The sequence below is a fragment of the Culicoides brevitarsis genome, chromosome 3 (genome assembly GCF_036172545.1).
Source record: "Culicoides brevitarsis isolate CSIRO-B50_1 chromosome 3, AGI_CSIRO_Cbre_v1, whole genome shotgun sequence".
Lineage (NCBI taxonomy): Eukaryota > Metazoa > Arthropoda > Insecta > Diptera > Ceratopogonidae > Culicoides > Culicoides brevitarsis.
Window position 1 is genome coordinate 13,257,497 of NC_087087.1, and position 20,951 is coordinate 13,278,447.

Consider the following 20,951-nt stretch of genomic DNA (forward strand, 5'->3'; position numbering starts at 1 on the left):
TAATTTTTTTATCTTTTTTTAATTTAATTATTAAATTTTATTTAATTAAACTTAATTAATTTCATTTAATAAAATAAAAAATAAACGAAAAATTATTTAAAAAAAAATTAAAATTAATTTAGGTTAATAATTATTTTTTTTCAGAAGTTATGAACTTTCATTTAAAAAATAATTTATGTTAAATTATTAGAATTAAAATTTTAATTTAATACGAATTTTAATAGAATATTTAGAATTAAATTTAAATTATTTGGTTAATTTTTAAATACGAATTTTAACCCAGAAATTTAAATTATTTGGTTAATTTTATTTTTTTAAATATAATTTATTTTTTTTTAATTTAATTTTTGATAAATAATTTAAAATTATTTTTTTTAAATTACAAACTAATTCTTAAAAATTATTGAATTTTTAAAAATATTTCATATTCAATTTTTGTTAAAAAAGAAATTATTTTTAAATTTCTTTTTAAATAAATTAATAATTTTTTATTGAAATGTTTAATTTTAATTTAATTTAATTTAATTTAATAAAAATTAATTTAAATTAATTTAATTTAATTAAAAAATTTAATTAAAAATTTAATTAATTTTAATATTTAATTAAAAATTTAATTTTAATAATTAATTTATATTTTTAATTTATTTAAATAATTACTTTGATTCAATTGTTTTTTTTAATAAAAAAAAATATTTTAACAGACAGACTCATAAAAATCGAAAAATTCATTAAAACTCTCTAAAAAAATTGTAAAAAAGCCCAAAATGAACATTTCTCACACCGAAACTTTCTTGTCTGTTGAGGCATTTTTTTTTTGTTCTCCACTCATTTCATCTCCTGCTCTACACAAACACGCCGCACATATAAATTATCTTCTTGTGTGTGTCGGAAAATGTTAAAGGATATAGGAAGAGAGAGATGTTGACACACAAAAAAAAACGAAAAAAAAGAGGAAGAAATGACAGAATTTTTTTGTGTGTATGTGCCATGCCATGCCATTTTCTTGTTGTTGTTGTCCCATTTGGTACAAACACAAAATATATGACATCTCACTAAATGAACGTTTGCCATGGCTTTGCATGCAGCATGTGACGAAAAAAAATTACAACAACAAAAAAATGGAATAAAAATCAAATGAAATGGGATAAAGCATAATATAATATAAAAATAGGTGGAACGACGACTTTTGTATGGAAACTCTACGTGTCTGTACAAAATTACAACTTTTTTTTATATATAAAATTTTTTTTAGTGAAAGACAAAAAATTGCTGAAAATTCTACTATGTGCTCAGCAAATTTTAACGTAGACCGGATTAAAACTCATTCCTTGCATTTATTTTTTTTTTCGTTCGGTCTTTGTGTGGCTTTCGTGGCTTTTATATTCTCTTGAATCACACACCGGACGTTATTTGAAAAAAAATTCCTTGGTCTGGAAAAATATTTTTTTTTGTTTGAAATAAAATTCTAGATTTGATTTTTTTGCATTTAGAAAAAAATCTAGATTTGAATTGTTTTAGTTTGTTTTTGGAAAAAAAAATCTAGATTTATTTTTTAAAATTATTTTTAATTAATTTAATTTAAATTTCAAAAATAATTAAATTAATTTAAGTTTTTTATTTATGAAAAAAATTAATTTATTTAAATTTTTGAATTAATTAAAAATAATAAAAAAAATAAAATAAAAAAATATAAATAAAAAAATAAATCAAGATATTGTTTCAAAATAAAAAAATTTCATCTATTTTTAATCTATTTAGATTAATTTTTTTTGTTTTGAAACAAAATCTTGATTTATTTTATTTATTGATATTTTTTTATTTGAATTTTTTATTAATTCAAAAATTTAAATAAATTAATTTAATTTTTTTTATCCATAAAAAATCTAAGAAAATTAATTTTTCTTAAATTTTAAAACAAAATTTAGATTTAAATTTTTAAATTAAAAAAAAATAGATTAAATTTTTTATTATTTTAAAAAATCTATTTTTTTAAAATTTATTAATATAAATAAAAAGTTTATTTTTTTTAATTTAAATTTATTTAAAAAATATTTTTTTATTATTTAAATTTAATATTATACATAAATTTAATTTATTTTTTTTTTTAATTTTAATTTATTAAAAAAATTATTTTTTTATTATTTAAATTAAAAATCTAGATTTATTTTATTTAACTAGATTTATTTTTTTTTTAATTTAAAGCAAAATCCAAACTTTATAATAAATCATTTCTCATCAATTCTCAAAAATATTTGCATATCTCAATTTCTTACACGAAAAGAAAAAAAAACTAAAGTAATAAATAATAAATATACAAAAATTGCATCGTAATGCAATGAAGAAAAATGATCTATGCAGCCAAAGTATACCCCATCTGCAATATATACACGACGAATATATTCCTTGAAGAAACATTAATCAACTTCAAGAACGGCTGCATTTTTAATCATTTTTGCATAAATACTACGTACAGCCCTACAGACCTACGTGCCCTGTACGAGTGTACGAGTATTTTGTAGTAAAGCTTCTGTTCTTGCATGCAAAAATATCGGCGCGTAGTCAAAAAAAAAATATAAAAAAATTGTACGTCTTCTTCTCACAACTACAAGGAAAATTTTTTGGAGGAAATTTTTTTTTTGTCTTTGTGTACGAGGCTGTACGTGTATCTATAGACGTATGGTATGGGCTGTACGTGTATGTAGTGCATATATGCAATTTCCCCCTTTACCTCACACCACAAAAACTTTGGATCATGTGATACTTGTACAAACCCATAGACAAACAAACTTTTCGATGACTTGCCGAATATAATTTTAACCTTAGAATTTTTTTTTAAATTTTTTTTTTATTTAATTTTTAAAAATTTTAATAAATTTTAATTTTTTTTAAATGAAATTTTTTAAGATTAATTTTTAAAAATTAATTAAAAATTGTAGTTTTGGTCAAAAATCCAAAAATATGGTAAGAAGTTGCACATTTGTGCATCTACAAGTAACGCTGAAGACGATTTCAGGGGAAATTCGAAAAAGAAGGAAAATTGCATGTGTCGCTATCCTTGTCGTGTTCGTAGTAATTGCACAGTGTGTACTATTTGCATCGGCAAAAAACGAGTTGTCGCATGCGCTTCTCCTTTTCCCGCACACACAGACATGCAGAGTAATTGCAGTGGGGCGCGCGATGCAATTGTAGTTGTGCAATTTTTGTGTACGACTCGCCGTAGAAAAATTCGTACGACAAAAGAAAACTGCCTTTTTACAGAATTTTTTTTCCCAATATATATTTTTAAATATTTGCACTCACAAACACATCCACGTGTGTGTGTGTGTGCGAACAGTGGTTGTTGTTCTAAAGTAGTGTACGTGTGTGTTTGTGTGCAACAACAACAACAACTACCAGGCTAAAGACAACTCTCAGTTGAGCACCAATGTGATTTCATTTTCAGTCGCATACACGCACTGCATCGATATGCAACACGGGACAGCAATTTCGGACGTGGCCGACTCACGCCGACTAGCGCCCGAATTAGGCCGAAAAATAATAAAATCTTAAATAATATAAATATAAAATTAATTTCATCAAATATACACAAAAAAAATATATATTATATATATAAATACATATATATAAAAAAAATCTATATATAATAATAAATAAAAAGTAGACCATACTTAATAAACGTATATGACAACAAAAAAATTAGTGTGTAGAATATTAAGCCAATAAAAAAAGTATAAGCACACAGCTTGCTTAATTCGCATCATAGTAACATCACTTCCTCTACAAATTTTTTGACCGATCAACGTTCAGTGGTAATAATTAAAAAAAAATTAAATACAAAAAAAGTGAATTAAAAAAGTGACCCTTGTTTAAAAAAAAAAAAATTTTAAATAAAAAAAAAAATTTTTTTTTCATCTTCCATTTTTTTCCATATTGTTGCAATTTTACATGTAAAAAAAATGTTATCACTCCTTATTATATATATGGTAAAATTTTTATATATATAATAAAAAAAAAATAGAAAAAATGAAGCAACCCCATTTTATGTACATTTTTTCATTTATTTATTACAAAAGAAGATGAAGAGAAGCAAAAAAAAAATATAAAAAAGGAATATTTTTAAATATAGAAATAATAAAAAAAAAATTGAAGGAGAAAATTTTTTTATTCATTTATTATTCTTTAAAAAGTTTGTGTTAATGAAACAAAGTGCATCGAGAAAATTACCGTCGTTGTTCGGCATTTCTGTTAAAAATATAAAAAGAAATTAATAATTAAAAAAAATATTTAAAAATAATTATTGTGAAAAAATATATAGAATTTAAAAAAATATATATAAAAAATAAAAAAAAAAACAAAAAATAATAATAAATTATTTTTCAAGTGCATATATGATTCATTGCGGTGTTTAATAAATAAAATAAAATAATTTCGTGTTTGTGTGTGAGAGTTATTTTGCATTTTATTTAAATTATCCTTCAAAAAAATTATTTCCTATATAAATTTTATTTTTATTTTAAATAAATAAAACTAAATGTTTAAATTTTATTTAAAAATAATTTTTTAAAATTAATTTTAAAAGTAATTAAAATATAAAAGAAAAATAATTTTAAATAAAAATTAAATAATTAATACAAAAATATTTATTTTATTTAAAAAAAAAATAAAAATTAAATTTTTAATAAAAATTTAAATATTAAATAAAAAAAAAATTAAGTGATAAAAATTAAATAAAATATTCATTTACAACAAAAAAAAATATTAAATTAAAGACTTGAACAAATAATATAAAACGTACAATACAATTTATAATTAGAATCAATATTCGTTTGAAACTTCCATATGGTATCGTTTCAATTTTTCCAACAATTGTACCGTTTGTTCTTTTGTACTAAAAAAATGCATAATAATAAAATATTTTTTCCGATGAATCATTCCACTCAAAGTCATTTTTATACCTTAATTTATATTGAATTAGGTAATTTTGTGAATTTTTCGTGTTACAAGTCAAAAAGTGAATATTAAGTATTTAACGAGTTCACAAGTTATATAAAAAAATAATCAATATTCAAGAAAATTAATTCCAAGATGAAAATGATGACTTCCTGTATTATTTTACTCAAGAATATTCACCTTTAATCTTTCAATTGATTATTTTTCGTGTTTTTTCTAGTTGTGTTTTTACAAAAAAAAAAAACATAATCAAATATTAATTACACTATTATTATTTATTACTGAATAAAATGCATCGTTCTAATGAATGCACGTCATAAATCAAGGTTATTTTGTACAAAAAAATAAAATTATTCTTAAAAAAAATAAAATATTAGGCTGACCCGTCAAGTTTTGCATAGAATTTAATTTTTTTTAAAATTTATTTAAAAAATTCAATGCTAATCACTCATCCTTATCACACAAAACAAATACAAAAAAAAAACAATTTTAAATGATTGCAATAAATTTTATAATAAAATGCAATCTAAATGCACAAAATATTAAAACAAGCGAAAAAAAAACGCGGGCGGTGTATGTTCAATATTATAAATGCAACAACATGCAATTTATTTAAGCGCGGCTCAAAATGATAAAGATTAAATAAATATTCTTATCTCTTGCTCGTACGTTTCTGTATAGACACCCGTACATGTATTTATTCAGAATAATATTGCATGGATTAATTTTGTTCCGCATTCATAAAATTGTATTTTTTGTCAGCATATTTACGATTTAAATTTATTATTATTTTTTTTTTTTCATTGAGAATTGATAGATGATTAAAGGAAATTTTTTCCTCATTGCCTGAATTCATCAAAAAAATTTTTTTAAGAATTTATCGTTGTTTTGATATAAAATGTAGGTCCAGACGTCTGTGTGATAAATATTTTTAACGTCATTCATACAAAAAAAAATTACCAAAAATTTTATTTGATTAACGAATTTCTGAGTCACGAACATGTGTTTGGTTTGGGGAATCGAAAGTCGGTTATCTCTCCAAGTGTAAAGTACGCAAAATGTGACGAAACTTGAGAACAATCAAATGTAAACAGGATATATATGAGTCAATAAGGTTTATTGTAACCAGACGTAAATTATATTTTTTTTTTGATAATTTTTAATAAGAACTTAAGTTACTTGAGCGCATTTTAGAATTGTTGTTCAGATTTTTTTTAAATTTACCTAATTTTTTTTTTGAAAAATTAAAATTTTCTAAGATTTTTGAGAAAAATTAATTATAGAAATTAACTAAATTAAATTAACAATAATTACGAATTTAATTAATTATTTTAATTATTTAATTAATGTAAAAATTAATTTAATTTAATTAAATTTATAAACTAAAAATAAATTAAATAAAATCTTTACAAAAAAATTTAATAATTAATAAAAATTTTTAAAACTTAATTAAAACTAAGAGCTTTAAATTTTAATTAGTTTTTAAATTTTTATTTAAATTATGAAAAAATATTTAGATGTCAAAATTTTTGACAGTTACAAAAATGACAGATGTCAAAATTTTCACTAAAATCATATTTTTTTTATATTTAAACTTATAATGAGTCAAAAATTACATTTTGAGCCATTATGAATTTTTAAAATATTAAAAAATTTGATTTACAGTTAAAAAATTGACATCTGTCATGTTCTTGTCAAAAATTTGACATCCAAGTTTTTTTTTTGTTAAAATTTTATTTTTTTTTTTAATTATTTAATTTTTAATTAAAATTACTTATAATTATTAAAATAAACCTGAAAATATTCAAAAATTGACATTTAAAAAAATATTGACATCTGTCAATTTTTTAACTGTCAAAATTATTACATGTAATATTTTTTTTTCACAAAATTCTGAGAAACGTAAAAAAAATTACCAAGATAAAAATTAATCACGTCTCGTCGAATTTCGTCCTATGAAAACCACACCGCCAAATGAATCATAAGTGCTTGAAATTTCGTAAAGTGAACATTAAAATATTAAAAAAATTATTTGAATCAACAGCCACAACATCATCACCATTCATCGTTGGATATAACATTACCACACAATTAAAAGAGAAAAAAAATATTAAAAAAATAAATAAACAAAAAATTAATGTGATTGATAAAAAAAAATATATTTTAATAAAAATACACAAATAAAAAATAAATATTAAAAAATATCAAACAACATAAAATTGAAAACGGACACCTATGACTTCATGGATGTTTTTGATCGTGAACGTACGTATTTTATTCATTAAAAAAATTTTATATGTAGATTAAGTGCATAACACAAGGTGCATATATTAAAAAAAAAACTCGCGTTCCTTTTCTTTATTTTTTTTATATTTTTTTTTTAGAAAAATAATTTTTCCACATATGAAAACATTTTATACGCGTTTTTTTTTTGTATTACAACCTCATTATAATGATGATGATTATTTACAAAACAACATAAAAAATGTATGATTTGTTTGTGCTCCGCACTCATTTTTTGCGCTGCATCAACAAAAATAAAAAAAATATTTTTTTTAAAGTTCACAAGTGCTTTTTGCATGGAAATCCTTATTTAACATTTTTTTTTAGTTGTGCATACATGTGGATGTGATGTGATCCCAAATCATTCGTGTACTCATTACGAGTAGCAATAATTTTTTTTTAATACAAAAAAATAAAAAAAAAATATTTTATGTGAGAACGATTAATTTTTTGCGTGTTAAAGGACTTTTTTAGTGCAGAAAAAAAAAGTTTGGAGTACTTTCGATTTTTTTTAATTTTTTTTATACAAGGCGTCTCCATTAAAAATTAAATAAATAAAAAAATTAAAAAAAAATATTAAAAAAAAAATTTAAAGTTACGTAAATAAAAGTGCATCCAAAATGCGCCACTTGTTGCATCAAGTCGTTGCAAGACCAACTTTTAAGTATAACACGAAAAATAAAACTGCACAAGATCGGTCTAATTGACACTAATTTTTACTAATTGTTTTTTATCCAATTAGGATAATAATATTGTTCTATATTTATAAATTTTTTTCTCCTCCATTTTATTATTGTTATTATCATTTTTCGAAAATTTACACTAAATAAAGTACACTTGTTTCATTTGCATTTTATACATTTTTTAACACAAACGAGCGGAGCATCGTGCATACACCGGCTCGACTGTAAATTAAATTTGTTTCATTCAATTTACATTTTGAAAATATTTGTGCATGGACGCTACGCTTTTGTATGCGCAGTACGAAAAGTTTCGCCTTCATCGTTATTCAGTATCAAAATTTAACACAATATTCATAATTGTCTTACGTCAAAAATGCAAAAAAAAAAAATAAAAACTATCAAACTTATGAAAATTGTTTCACATTTTTGTTGTTGGACTCATTTAATTTTATTTCATTAATTTTTGTGCATTATGTTTAACGGATGATTGAAGTCCTTTGATTTTTTTGAGCAGGAAATTTGTTGTTAATTTTTTTGACAAGTAATTTGATGGTATTTTAATTAATTGACCTGCTTCTATAAAATTTTTAAAAAATTTTATTTTTTATTAATTTTATTAAAATATTTAAAAATTATTTTTTTATTGATTTAAAAAAAAATAATTTAAAAAGATAAAGAATTATAACTGAATAAAATTCAAATAAAGCAATAGTTTTTAAGAAATTTTGATATTTTACTTTTAGAAAAAAAAATTATTTTTAAATAAAATTAATTTAAAATATAAAAAAAATAATTAAATTAATTAATTAATTAAATAAATAAAATAATTAATTAAATTTAAATTAAATAAAAATTATTTAAATAAAATTAAAAAATATTAATAAAAATTTAAGAAATATTTTTTAATTTTATTTAATTAATTTTTTAGTAGTTTAAATTTAATTAAATAATTTTTATTTATTTTTTTTAATTTAATTTAATTATTATTTTTATTTTAAATTAATTTTATTTAAAAAGAAATTTTGTTTGTATTCTTAAAATAAAATTTTGAAATTTCGCAAAAATTATTGCTTGGTTTGAATTAATTAGAAAATAGATTTTATGCCGTCCTCAAGCTCCAAAATTGAGTCCTTGCCCAAAGCTCAACTCACAAAAATTACTTATTACTCTTTGGCTTCTTGCCAGTTACTCGCTCAATTAAAAACTTTTCCAAAAACTCAACTTTTCCCTTTGTCGAAATATATTTCCATGCCAAATATTCGTCACCTAATCCCCTAATCCACTGAAAAGTACCGAAAAATTTTCACGTACCATAAAGTTTCGTCAAACGTCACACACTCCGAACAATGCACAAATGTTAACTTTTTGTACACGATAACGATGATTGCTAACAATTAAAATCATTCAAAATCGTTTTGATGCTCCGTCTAGTGCATCTCACAACGAATTACGTGCCACAACGAATATATGCAAAAATGCAACAAGTTGTCGTTCTTTCATGCCTTTACTTCTAAACTAATAATAATAAGAGCTATATAATGTTTTGTTGCACATCGTATTGTATCATCTCTCTCGCTCGTTCTGCATTACGGACGGGACGGAGGTATAATTGTCGAGCATAAATGCGAACGAGAGTGTGTGTGCCGAGATAAAATAAGAGTGGAAAGTAACGCAGTAAGGTGCTATATGTCTACTTTATTATTAACAATTTTGCAGCAGCATCTAGCTACTTACGACAGACAATGAATGTCGAGACAAGTGTGAAGTTAGTTTTTGTTGTTGTTGTTGTTATTATTGCCATTATGAGCTTTACTTACACCGTTGCTCTTCTTCGTCGTCGTCGTCGTTTGTTATTGTAAGTAATGTATATATGTTGTAATTGACACTCTCTCCCTTTCTGTTTCTGTGTTTCTTCACAATTTATAAATTTACTTTGATGATATAATGAGTTGGTATGAATTAATAAATAATTTTTCTTGCAAATTTTTGTGCTCTGGAGTTTGATGATTCGTTAAATTTACTTCTTATTGAATTGAAATTTATTTTTTGATGCCTCAAATCAATTTGAGGAGGTCCTAAGTTCACACCTTTGAGTTCTTAGTTGATCCTTTGAAGACTTAAGTTTTGCCTTCAGGTTTCAAAAGTATCATGTGAAGTGTTCAGGTTATCCCTTGAGGTCTCAAATCTATTATTTGGGGTCTCAAAAAATTTTTAACGTCTTACTATTCTCTTTTAAACCTTTAAATTTAATCCTTGAGGCTCTTAATCTAAACCTCGAGAAATAGATTCAAAATTTCAAGAGAAAAATTTGAAATGATAGCTTTTAGACCTCAAAGTAAAGATTTCAGACCTCAAGGAATAGATTTAAGACCTCAGAGAAAGATTCTAAAGTACAAGAGATGAATTTAAGAAGTCATTCTGTGGAATGAAGAATTTCCTTAGCTGAGGTCTTAGATGCATCTCTTGAACTTTAAAACTAATTCTTAAGTTTTGATGAGGTCTTAAATCTATTCCTAGAGTTCTCAAATATTTTTCTTGAGGTCCCAAAACTTTCTTAAGTCTTAAATTTTCCTCTTGAATTCTCAAATCTATTCCTTGAGGTCCGTACTTTAGACCTCGACAAACAGATTTGAAAGTTTAAGAGAAAAACTTAGGATACCTAAAGATAGTTTTGAGACCCCAAAGTATAGCTTTGAGACCCCAAAGTATAGCTTTGAGACCCCAAAGTATAGCTTTGAGACCCCAAAGTATAGATTTCTGAGCTCAAAGAATAGATTTGACAACTCAAGATTTGAGAACTCAAGAGAAAGTTCAAGAAATAATTTAAAAACCCTCTCTTGAACTTCAAAAGCTGTAATTGAGTTCTGAATCTATTCCATGAGGTCTCAAATGTGTCCTTAGAGGTCTTAAGCCTTTCACTTAACCTTATTTAGTTACAAAAATTTTAAAGTCTAAGTTCAACCCTTTTTCAGTTCCCAAGCCATCCATATGCATTCACACCTTGAAAATTTCACCCCAAAAAAAAACTCGTCAGACAGACGTGTAAACACAAGACCAGACAACCCTGAAACCGTTTCAGCACAATAACCAGAAACAACAACAACGACACATCATTAACTGGTTCAACGTACATTGTCAAGTATTTCCTTGAATTTTTGTCTGATTACATTTTACTGCTGCTGCTGCTACTCTTACTTGCATATTATTATTACGCATCACTTCAACTACTACTACTGCAATGTACATGACCTATACCTACAATACTCGCGGCATGCACGGAAACGTATCCCAAAAATATTTTAACAAAATTTATTCGGTCATTGCTTTTTCGCTACCAACTCGTGTGGTGTGTGTTTATGTGCATATAATTCGGCAACTTTTACTTTCGTTCTACTGTCGTGCGTGTTCCTGTTCGCGTACACTACACATTTTTGTATTTCCCCGAAAAAAATAAATATAAACATTTGTGTATGCATTTTTTTTGGCTGTACGTCGAAATGTTCTTTTTTTTCGCATGAATCACATGCATGCATGAGTAAACACACACAGAAAAGAAACTTTTTTTTGTGTGTTTTCTTTCAATGTTATTTTATTTTATTTCACATTATTAACCAAATAAACACACAGAAGGAGGGCTCGGTGCATTGAACGCGATATTGGGAGAGGTCATGGTTGTTCAGCGTCTACGAAAAATTGCGTACGATGATCCAAAAATAAATGTATCATTTTTGTGTGAGTCGCATACAAACAAAAAGCCAGACGTCGTCGGGTCTGAATATAAAGCATGAACAAACGTAGAATTATTTTTTTTTTGGTCGTACGTACACTTGAGTAATCATCATCGACGGATGGATGTCTTGTCTGCTGTCGAAAATTAGGTCAACTTTGTAATTGACTGACTCATGAGCGGCGTTGTTGATGTTTCTTCCTTTGTGCAAATTGGTATCTTGGCAATTTGAGAATATCTGAAATTAAAAAAGTTAAAATTAATATTGAATTAAATTAAATAAATATTTAATAATAATTATTTTTTAAAATTAAATTTATAATAATTAAGAATTAATGATTAAGAATTTATTGATTTACATTGAATTTTATTAATAAATATAATTTGAATCAAAAGTTTAATAAATAATTTTTTTTATATACATTTCAAAATTTTAAAAAGAATTTAATTTTATAATTTTGCAAATTTATTTAATTTAAATAAAATAATAATATCATTTATTAAATTAAAATTTTAAAAAAAAAATAAATAAAAATAAAAAAAAAAAATATGAAAATTTAATAAATTAAATTAATTTAATTAAATTTAAATTATTAATTAATTTAAAAATTATTAAATTATTTAATTTATTAATAATTAAAAATAATTTTAATAAATAAAAATTTAATATAAATAATTTTTTATTTGAATGAAAAATAATTTTTAGTAGTAAATTATATCTCATTTTATTTTATTTATTTTTTTTAATAAATTTTGCAAAAATATATTAAGCTTAATTAAATATTAAATTTATAAAATAAAAAAAAAATAAATAAAATATTTATTAAAATTCCATAAAGTAAATTATTAAAATTCAATTAAATTTCAGCTCAAAAAAAATAGAATAAAATTTATTATAAATAGAAAAATTTATTTAAGGTTAAAAACTTGAAAATTCTACAATCAAACAAAATTCTTTTCAATTGTTTGAAAATGTGTTTCGTTCTAATGAACAAGAAAAAAATAAATAGAATGCGCGAGTCCTTGAATCTCTTGCACATATTTTTTTATTACTCATAAATGCTTTGTTTGAGTCTCGTCGATTGTTATACGAAATGTTTATACAAGTTTTATTTCACAAACATTTTCGTGCCTGTTCTTGCTCGCTCGCTCAGGTATCGAACATGTGAGTTATAATAATCACAATATTTATGTTATTGATTCCGTTCCAATAAAAAAAAACCGAGATATTTTTTAAACAATTACACATATTTTTTTAAGCCAATGCTTACTTTATAGACTAAAACACAAAAATATTTAAAAAATGATAAAATGCAACAACAAAAAAAAAGAAACATTTTGCACCAATGACTGACTTGATTATTGTACTTATTTTTTGTGTTCTATAACGATGCATGGCAGCTAGTCGTCCATGAGGTTCCGTACATTCATACATTTTTTATGATATTTATATTTGTTCATTAATGCACATCAACAAAACGACAATGACAGTCAATGTGGATATTTTTCGATGCATGTTTTGGACTGAAGGGAATTTATAAATAAAATTTTGTTTTTGAGTAAAATTAGGTCTATCCGAGATCTAAAGGTGACTTTTGGAATTAAAGTAATACAAAAAATCTAAATACTGAAATTTTGATGAAAGTTCAATAAATCAATGAGCTGTCTGGTATACGTTTTTTTTTCAAAAGTTAAGTTCACAAAAAAAATTTTAAAATTTTAAAGTACATTTTTTTTGAAGATTTATCTCTCATTGATTCGGTATAAATTTAAATTTTTTCAAATCAAAAAAAAAAATTTTAATTTTTCGTTTTTTTTGAATTTATTATATTTAAAGTTTCCTGTATTTAAAAAATTTTTTCGAACATCTAATCTTAAAATTATTTTTTTTTATTTTTAATTAAACTTTCATTTAAATAAATTAATTAAATAATGATTAATTGATTAATTTTTAAAATAAATTTTTAATAATTAAAAATTAAATAATTAATGAATAAATAAATAATTTTAATTTTTATTAAAAATATGATTTAACTTTTTTAAATAAAATAATACAAAAAAAAATTACTTGCGAAACTTAAATTAACAAAATCGATAATTTAATGACTTTAATTAAAATTAAAATATCAAATAAAAATCCAATAAATAAAAAATAATAAAAAAAAATTATGGAAGTTAAAAAAATTAAAAATAATTAATTATTTAAAAAAAAATAAAAGTAATTAATTATTTTTATTAAATTTATTTTTTTAAAATAATAATTAATTTATTTTTTTTAGTTTTAATTATTTTTAATTTATTTATTTATTATTAATTTATTTTTTTCATATTATTAAAATCGTAAATTCATTACGAAAAATTTTTATGCAAAAATAATTTTTCAAAATGCGCTCTTGTCAATTTATTTCTAAATCCATAAAATTTTAAATAAACATTTTTTTGTCATCAAATAAATATAACAGCAATTTGTATTCAGTTATAAAATAATGACAAAAAATGACCAAATGCATTTCATTGTGTGCGAATAAAATAGAAATGAGGCAAATAATTATTTAGAGTTCTGTCTATTTTTTTTCTGCCTATCAAAATAGAAAAAACGAGTGCATGAAAAATAAACAGACAATAATAACAGACTTGTCTACTAATACTAACAAAATAATCAAATAAAATATTTATGGTTCAACTCGAAGTTAGAGCTCGACTAGAATCATCAAAAAAAAAGGAAAAAGACAATCTCTCTTACTAATTAATAACGAAATTAATTATATTATGATGTTTCCTTTGTCGAACTCAAACAAAAAAAAAAGTACAATAAATGAGGACAAAAAGTTTTTTCAGCTCGTTGTCCATATAGACGATGACTATCGAAAGAAAAAATTTGTAGTTGAAAAAAAAATATGACAGAACCTATGTGTGTGTGTGTGTGCGAAGAAAAATAGCGAACATAAAGTAAAGTCATAGAGGAAAAAAATTGTATAAAACGTATTTAAGCCGGGTCCTGGAATGGGTGCCGTACAAATTGTTTGCATCTGTGTAGACGATGTATGTAGGTTTTCTGATGTTGGAAAAAAAATGTTGGAAAAAATTGTACCGGGCAAATGTGTTAGAGTTCTATGTGTGCGGGTACGTAAAGGAAATGGGTGAAAAATTTTTTTCGTTGCATTTTTACTACCCAATCAAACAAGGCGGTGGCGGCGATGCGAGGCGATGGTATGGTGGCAAAAAAGAGGAGACACACAGCGACGCGTTGTATTAGAAAAAAATGCATAGACACAGGGCACGAGAGAGAGAGATATTGCATTATGAAAAGAAATAATGTTTTTCTGGAGTGTGAGGAAGGACATGAAAGGGTGGCAGTTGAATTTTTTTTCCCATTTAATGGCTTATACATAAATACTCGGAGCTACGACGCTATGTCATGTCATGCGAAGAGGTTGGGTGCATTTTTAAAACGAGGAAAACCAAAAGTAAAACTATACCATTTGCAATTGGGAGAGAGTGTAATAAAATAATAATAAAAAGACGAAAAAAAATGTATTTTTTCCTCCGCACGTTGGGATAGACATACGCCGTTCCTTTGCATTATACATGATGTTATTGTGAGTAGGTGGTATGGTATGGTGTAAATGATAAGGTTAGAGGCGTTCTATCATGACGAAAAAAAATGCATTTAGTCTCTTGCCTACAGAAACTCTTATACATAAAATGCCATCATCTACAGAAAGAAAAAAAAAACGCAAAAAAAAAAGAAGATACTACTAACGAAATTGGGTTGAGGCAGGCAATGGACGTGCTTGCATGGGTGTCTGTCTGTGTGTGTGTTTGTACCTTTTCACACACACACACGAATATAATTTTTTCGCCAGGCACTTTAACATTTTGCCTACTTGGCCCACTAATCGATAATGTTGCATTTTTTACTTATTTTTTTCTTCCTACGGATGCTTGCTACAAACTTTTTTTTTCTCGCGAGATTTTTTTCTTCAATTCTTTCTTCGACGTAGTTGAAATTCGTCGTCTTCTTTTTCTTGGATGTCCGGTGTATTTCCTCACCCTATACCCGTAAATATTGCAACGCTTTATTGCTGTTATTATATTATATTTTTTATATATTTTTTTCATGTTTTATGATGATCGGTGAAAAAAATTTTGGACTTGCGTAGAGAAGAGAGGAACAGAAGGTGTTGCATTTTTGTTCATTTGATTAAAAAAAAATGTAGGAAATTAATAACTAGACGTCTCCATTGTTTCTAATCAGCATAGAAATATGTGACATCCTTTCTGAATAAAAACATGACAATTCCTGCCTGAAAATGCCGATAAGCTAAAAAGAAATTGGTTATATACGAAACATATGGAAATGCATTGGCACATGTACAACATTGTTTTAAATGTTTTGCTTACGAAATTCATTCATATTCTTGGGAAAGATATGAAAAATATTTACTGTGAGAATTGAAGTTTAAGCAATTCGTGAATTTAGGCGAAGAATTTGTTTCTTCAATAAAAATAAAAAAAAAAATTGGCTTTAAACTCGAAAGTTTTGAAATCCATGATTTTTGAGACTGACTTCCAGAATTATCAACGTAAATTCTTAGATATTTAACTTGGTTTGGATTTTTCTAAAAAAAACAATTGAGTTTGAAGGGACTTTTTCGAGGTCTATTTTGAAGAAGTTAGTTCTATACTTAGACCACATAGACAAAAAACAGGTCAAATTGATCCCTTAAGGGCAATTTTTTCCATTAAGAGTTTAATCTGATATCTTAAGGAATCAACCTGATCCCCTTTCGAGTCGGTTATCTGCCGACCCAAAAATTTGAATCATTCAAGAATTTATTTTGATTTCTTAAGAGATCAAATTGATCTCTTAGAGGGGTTAAATTGATCACTTAAAGGGATGAAAATGACCACTTGAAGGGATCAAATTGACCTCCTAAGGGTTCATATTGATCTCTTAAGGGATCAAAATAATCTCTTGAATGATTCAATTTTTTGGGTCTGCAGACCGACTCGAAAAGGGATCAGATTGAACACTTAATAGAACAAATATATCCCTTGTTGAGTTGATTTGTTACCATTGGAATATCAGACTTGAATGGGTTCTAATTGAATATTTAAAGTTCAGATTAACTGATTTCATAATTTCATCGAAAAAATGTGGCATGAGATTTTTTGATACTTTTATGTTAGTTTGGACCAAAGTAGTCGATAAAACCTAAATTCAAAATTCTTGAATAAGATTCGGTTGGCATTATTAGTATCTCAAAAGGTCTAAGAATTAAAATTTAGGTTTTTTCGAGTACTTTAGGCCTAACTAACAAAACCCAGTTCAAAAAATCTCATGCCACATATTTTTCGATGAAATCAGGTGATATGAGTTATCGGAGGCGGGTTTAAAAGCTAATGGTCTTCGTTTTGTCAATTTTTGGGTTTTGTTTTAAATTTTTTAGTACGTTTTGAGTTGAAAAATGGGCTTATGAAAACGTACTTGACTTCTCTCATCCTTTCGAGTTCATATTTTCAAAGAATTTCAAGTTAATTTTCTAAATTCTTGCTTTTTATGAAGAAATTTTTCATATTTTAGTAACTTTCAGCTCCATAAATATCCTTTTGTAATAAAATTTTGTTAAAAAAATTATCTCATAAAATTGAAACTCGAAATCTATTTAAACTTTGTAACGAAATAACTCAAATTCTGCTTTGCGAATCTCTTTAGGATTTTTTTGTAATTTTTAGGTCACAGCTAAAGTTTTCGAATAAAAATTTCGTAATAAATTAAAGAAATTTTCAAAATATAGTAAAGAACAGTAATTACTTACCTCAATACATTTGAGCAATTTGGCATTTTTTTTAATTTTTTTAATTGAAAAAATTTGTCCTTATGAAAAAAAACACTGTTGGGTAGAACGAAGTTTACGGGTAACTCAAGTTCATTTAAAAACTTACCACTTTTCGTTCCTTCCTTGTAATTTTAGTTTCTCGTGCGAAACGTACTTTCTTCAAAGTCTTCCTGTAAATGCATAATAATGATGTTGATGCTTCATTCCGATACTCCAAACAAAAAGTCATTTTCTTTCTTCATTTACGAAACCGGGACATGATCGATAGACGGCAATCTATAAATAAGTGAAAAAGAGTGACGACCATCTGACAAACAAAATTTATTTTATGACAGAATTTTAATATTCATTTCGTTCGGCATAAATTCGATATTGAGTAAAGTTGATGCATGCAATGATAAGCTTAGTAACTTATAAAATGCCAAATTCAACACAGAAACATACAAACACATCACAGGTGATAATAATAACAATAATAATATTATTATTAGAACAAGAATAGCTCCTGGAAAATCAATAAATGCATTTCATTATTATTATTACAATTTTGTGAGTGAATGTGTGTATGTGCCTTGCAAAAAGCAACAACAACAAAACGTGACGTTAACTACGGCATATCTCTTACTTTCTGTCGAAATATCAACTCGAACAATGTTGTACATAATTCGTGTTTTTGATGAATTTGTTCGATATATATATTTATTTACAAACACGTGTTAATATTTTTCTCCATTTTTCGCTTTCTTTGCAGGACTAGAACGAGTTGCTGAAGAACTAATGGGACGCAGGAAATGGAAACAATATCAAGACATTATACAACGTTCCAATTTAAACATAGATGCAACCAATTTAACGCAAAAAACGACGTCGTCACCAGTAGGTAAGTGTTTTCAAATTTTAAATTGTGTGACAACGACCTTTATTTTTTAACAAATTTAAAAAAAAATAATTTTAAAATTAAAGCAAAAAATATTATTTTTAAATATTTTAATTATTAATTATTTTTTTAATTAATTTTTTTTTAAATTTATTTAATTTAAAATTTTTTAATTAAACTTAATGAATTAATTTTAAAATTTTTATTAATTTTTAATTATTTTTTTAAACAAAAGTAATAAAATAAAATTTAACTTGATTCAATTAAATTTACCTATAATTATCACATTTTAAATTATTAATTATTTAATAATTAATTTTTAAATTTTATTAAATTTATAAAATAAATTTAATTTTATTAAAATTAATTTATTTTATTAAGTTTATTAAATTTTAAAAAAATTAATATTTTAAAATTTAATTTAAATTAAATAAATTTAATTTTTTAAATTATATAAAAATTATTTAATTAAATATTAATTATTAAATTTAATTAATTTAAGTAAAATGTTATAAACTTTTTTTTGAAAATAATAAAAAATCACTTAAATTAAATTGTTTTTATTAAAATTTAATAATTTTTATTTTAAAGAATGATTAAAAATTAAGTTATTCAATATTAATTTATTAAAAATAAAATTAAATAAAAATGATTAAAAATAAAAATAAATTAATTTATTAAAATCTTTAAAAATTTTTATTATTTATATTAATATTTTTTTAAACACGACTTTAATTTTGTGCAGTAAACAACGGACATCATCACACAAACAATCAAGACGAAGATAATTTACTATTGAAAAAGCTTGAAATTAACAACGGTGAACCACTGAACAATCACATTAAAAGCGAAAAACTCACTGAAAATAATAATCAAGAAAAGGAAAATAATTTAAGCGCGGAGGAAAGTGATACAAAGAAAGAAGCGACTGACACAGGTTAGATTTTTTTCTTCGTAATTAAAAGTGCCTGAAATTAATTAGTGAAATTTTCCGTTAGAAATAGAAAAGTCTGAGGAATCAATAATAAAGAAAGAAGACGATACAAAGCCAAGTGACACCGCACCAAAAGACATCAAAGAGGAAAGCTCCTTGCCACTCGATTGGAAACCACAAGAAAAGTGTTATTTTTGCGTAGACGGAAAACTATTAACCGTGAACGAAGCAGGCGAATTGGTGGCTGAGTCAGGCCCGGTTCAAACAACCGAGTCTGATCTCACCAATAACAGGGTAAGTTTTGAAAAATTTTGAAGTTTTTGAATTTTTCAATAAGTTAAAAAATTTTTTAGACGCACGATTCTGACAGCGACTCGAGCGATTCGGAACAGGATCACTCACGGAAGCAACTTGAACAGGCAAATAAACAACTTACCGCAGCATTCCTGAGACAAGCGCAGGGATTAGCGGCAGCATCTGGCTCGAATATGACGTCTTTTGAATCGATGGCGGCGCAACTTGCCGCTGTTGCGTCACTGCATGGCATGCAACCGGGCTTGGCACCTTTTTATCCAGGTAAAGTTTAAATTTTAATTTTTTTCTTTAATTTTTTTTAAATTTTAAATTATATTAAAAAAATTTTTTGAAAAATTTTTGAAAATAAAAATTGAATTTTAAATTAAAAAAAAATATTATAAAATATTTGATAAAAATAAAAAAAAAAATTAAAAAAAAATTAAATAAATTATTTAAAAAAAATTTAAAAATTTAAAATTTTTTTTTTAAATAGAAAAAGCCTAAAAATTAAAAAAAAAATAAAAAAAAATTGCCTAATGAAATTTTTTTAACTTTCAGGTCTTTGGTTCAACTTGCAACAACAAGCACAACAGCAGCAGCAACAGCAACAAGATTCACCTCAAAGTCAAAATTCCCGTAGTAATGCGACAACAACGCAAACATCACAACAATCACCATCACTCACGGAACCAAATGCATCGAGTAGTCCCGTTGTCAAATCCGAGCCGCCAGACTTGATTGCAGTCGGGAGCGGAAATGGCGGAGGCCCAAGCGGCAATGGCGAACAACCCTTGGACCTCAGCAAGCCATCGGGCTCATCCTCCTCCTCCTTGGGACGTGAATCAATCATGTCCATGAAGTAAGTACAACTTTACTTTCTTTTCAATTAGTCGCTAAATATTTAATGCGCACCTGAAAAATGATACCACAAATTATTACACAATTCAAAGTTTTCTTTCTCCACTCGGAAAATATTCAAGCCATTTAACCTTTTTTTTCTTTTCCTTTTTATTTGTTGTAATTCAAAGAGTTAATAGCGGCACGAAATGCGCCTCTACTTAAATTGTCGTGTAATAGTTTGTTTGCCGTCGTACTGCCTTGAATGGTACTGGCATTAAATTGGTTCAAAATGCATTTTGTGTCGAATAATGTTCCAAAGTGTATGCACACGCTAAAAATAAACTTTGAAAAGTGCGTTCAATTATTGATTTTTGTGTGTTGCTGTGCCATGCGATGCACCTTTAAAAAGTAGTTTAAAATATTTATTTATATTGGATTGTACACGTAAGCTCATTTCTTTGAGAGCCTTTTTTCTAGAAATTCATTAAAGATATTTGGTTTTCTTAAATTTCTTATT

At 24.9% G+C, this 20,951-nt stretch overlaps 1 protein-coding gene across 4 annotated transcripts in view; it reads left to right on the forward strand.

Annotated features, from left to right (window-relative positions):
• The window catches only part of LOC134833893 (mushroom body large-type Kenyon cell-specific protein 1), a 74,936-nt gene that overhangs the window by 40,368 nt on the left and 13,617 nt on the right, over nucleotides 1-20,951 (forward strand). For 2 of the 4 annotated variants that reach the window (XM_063848381.1, XM_063848377.1), the window contains 5 exons: nucleotides 18,238-18,366; nucleotides 19,109-19,300; nucleotides 19,362-19,591; nucleotides 19,651-19,873; nucleotides 20,153-20,453. In XM_063848381.1, the coding sequence (XP_063704451.1) occupies nucleotides 18,264-18,366; nucleotides 19,109-19,300; nucleotides 19,362-19,591; nucleotides 19,651-19,873; nucleotides 20,153-20,453 (1,049 nt within the window). In that variant the 5' untranslated portion in view covers nucleotides 18,238-18,263. Of the gene's footprint in view, nucleotides 1-3,487; nucleotides 3,810-6,994; nucleotides 7,216-18,237; nucleotides 18,367-19,108; nucleotides 19,301-19,361; nucleotides 19,592-19,650; nucleotides 19,874-20,152; nucleotides 20,454-20,951 lie in introns of those variants that run through there. The other 2 variants (XM_063848378.1, XM_063848380.1) reach the window with 2 other exon arrangements.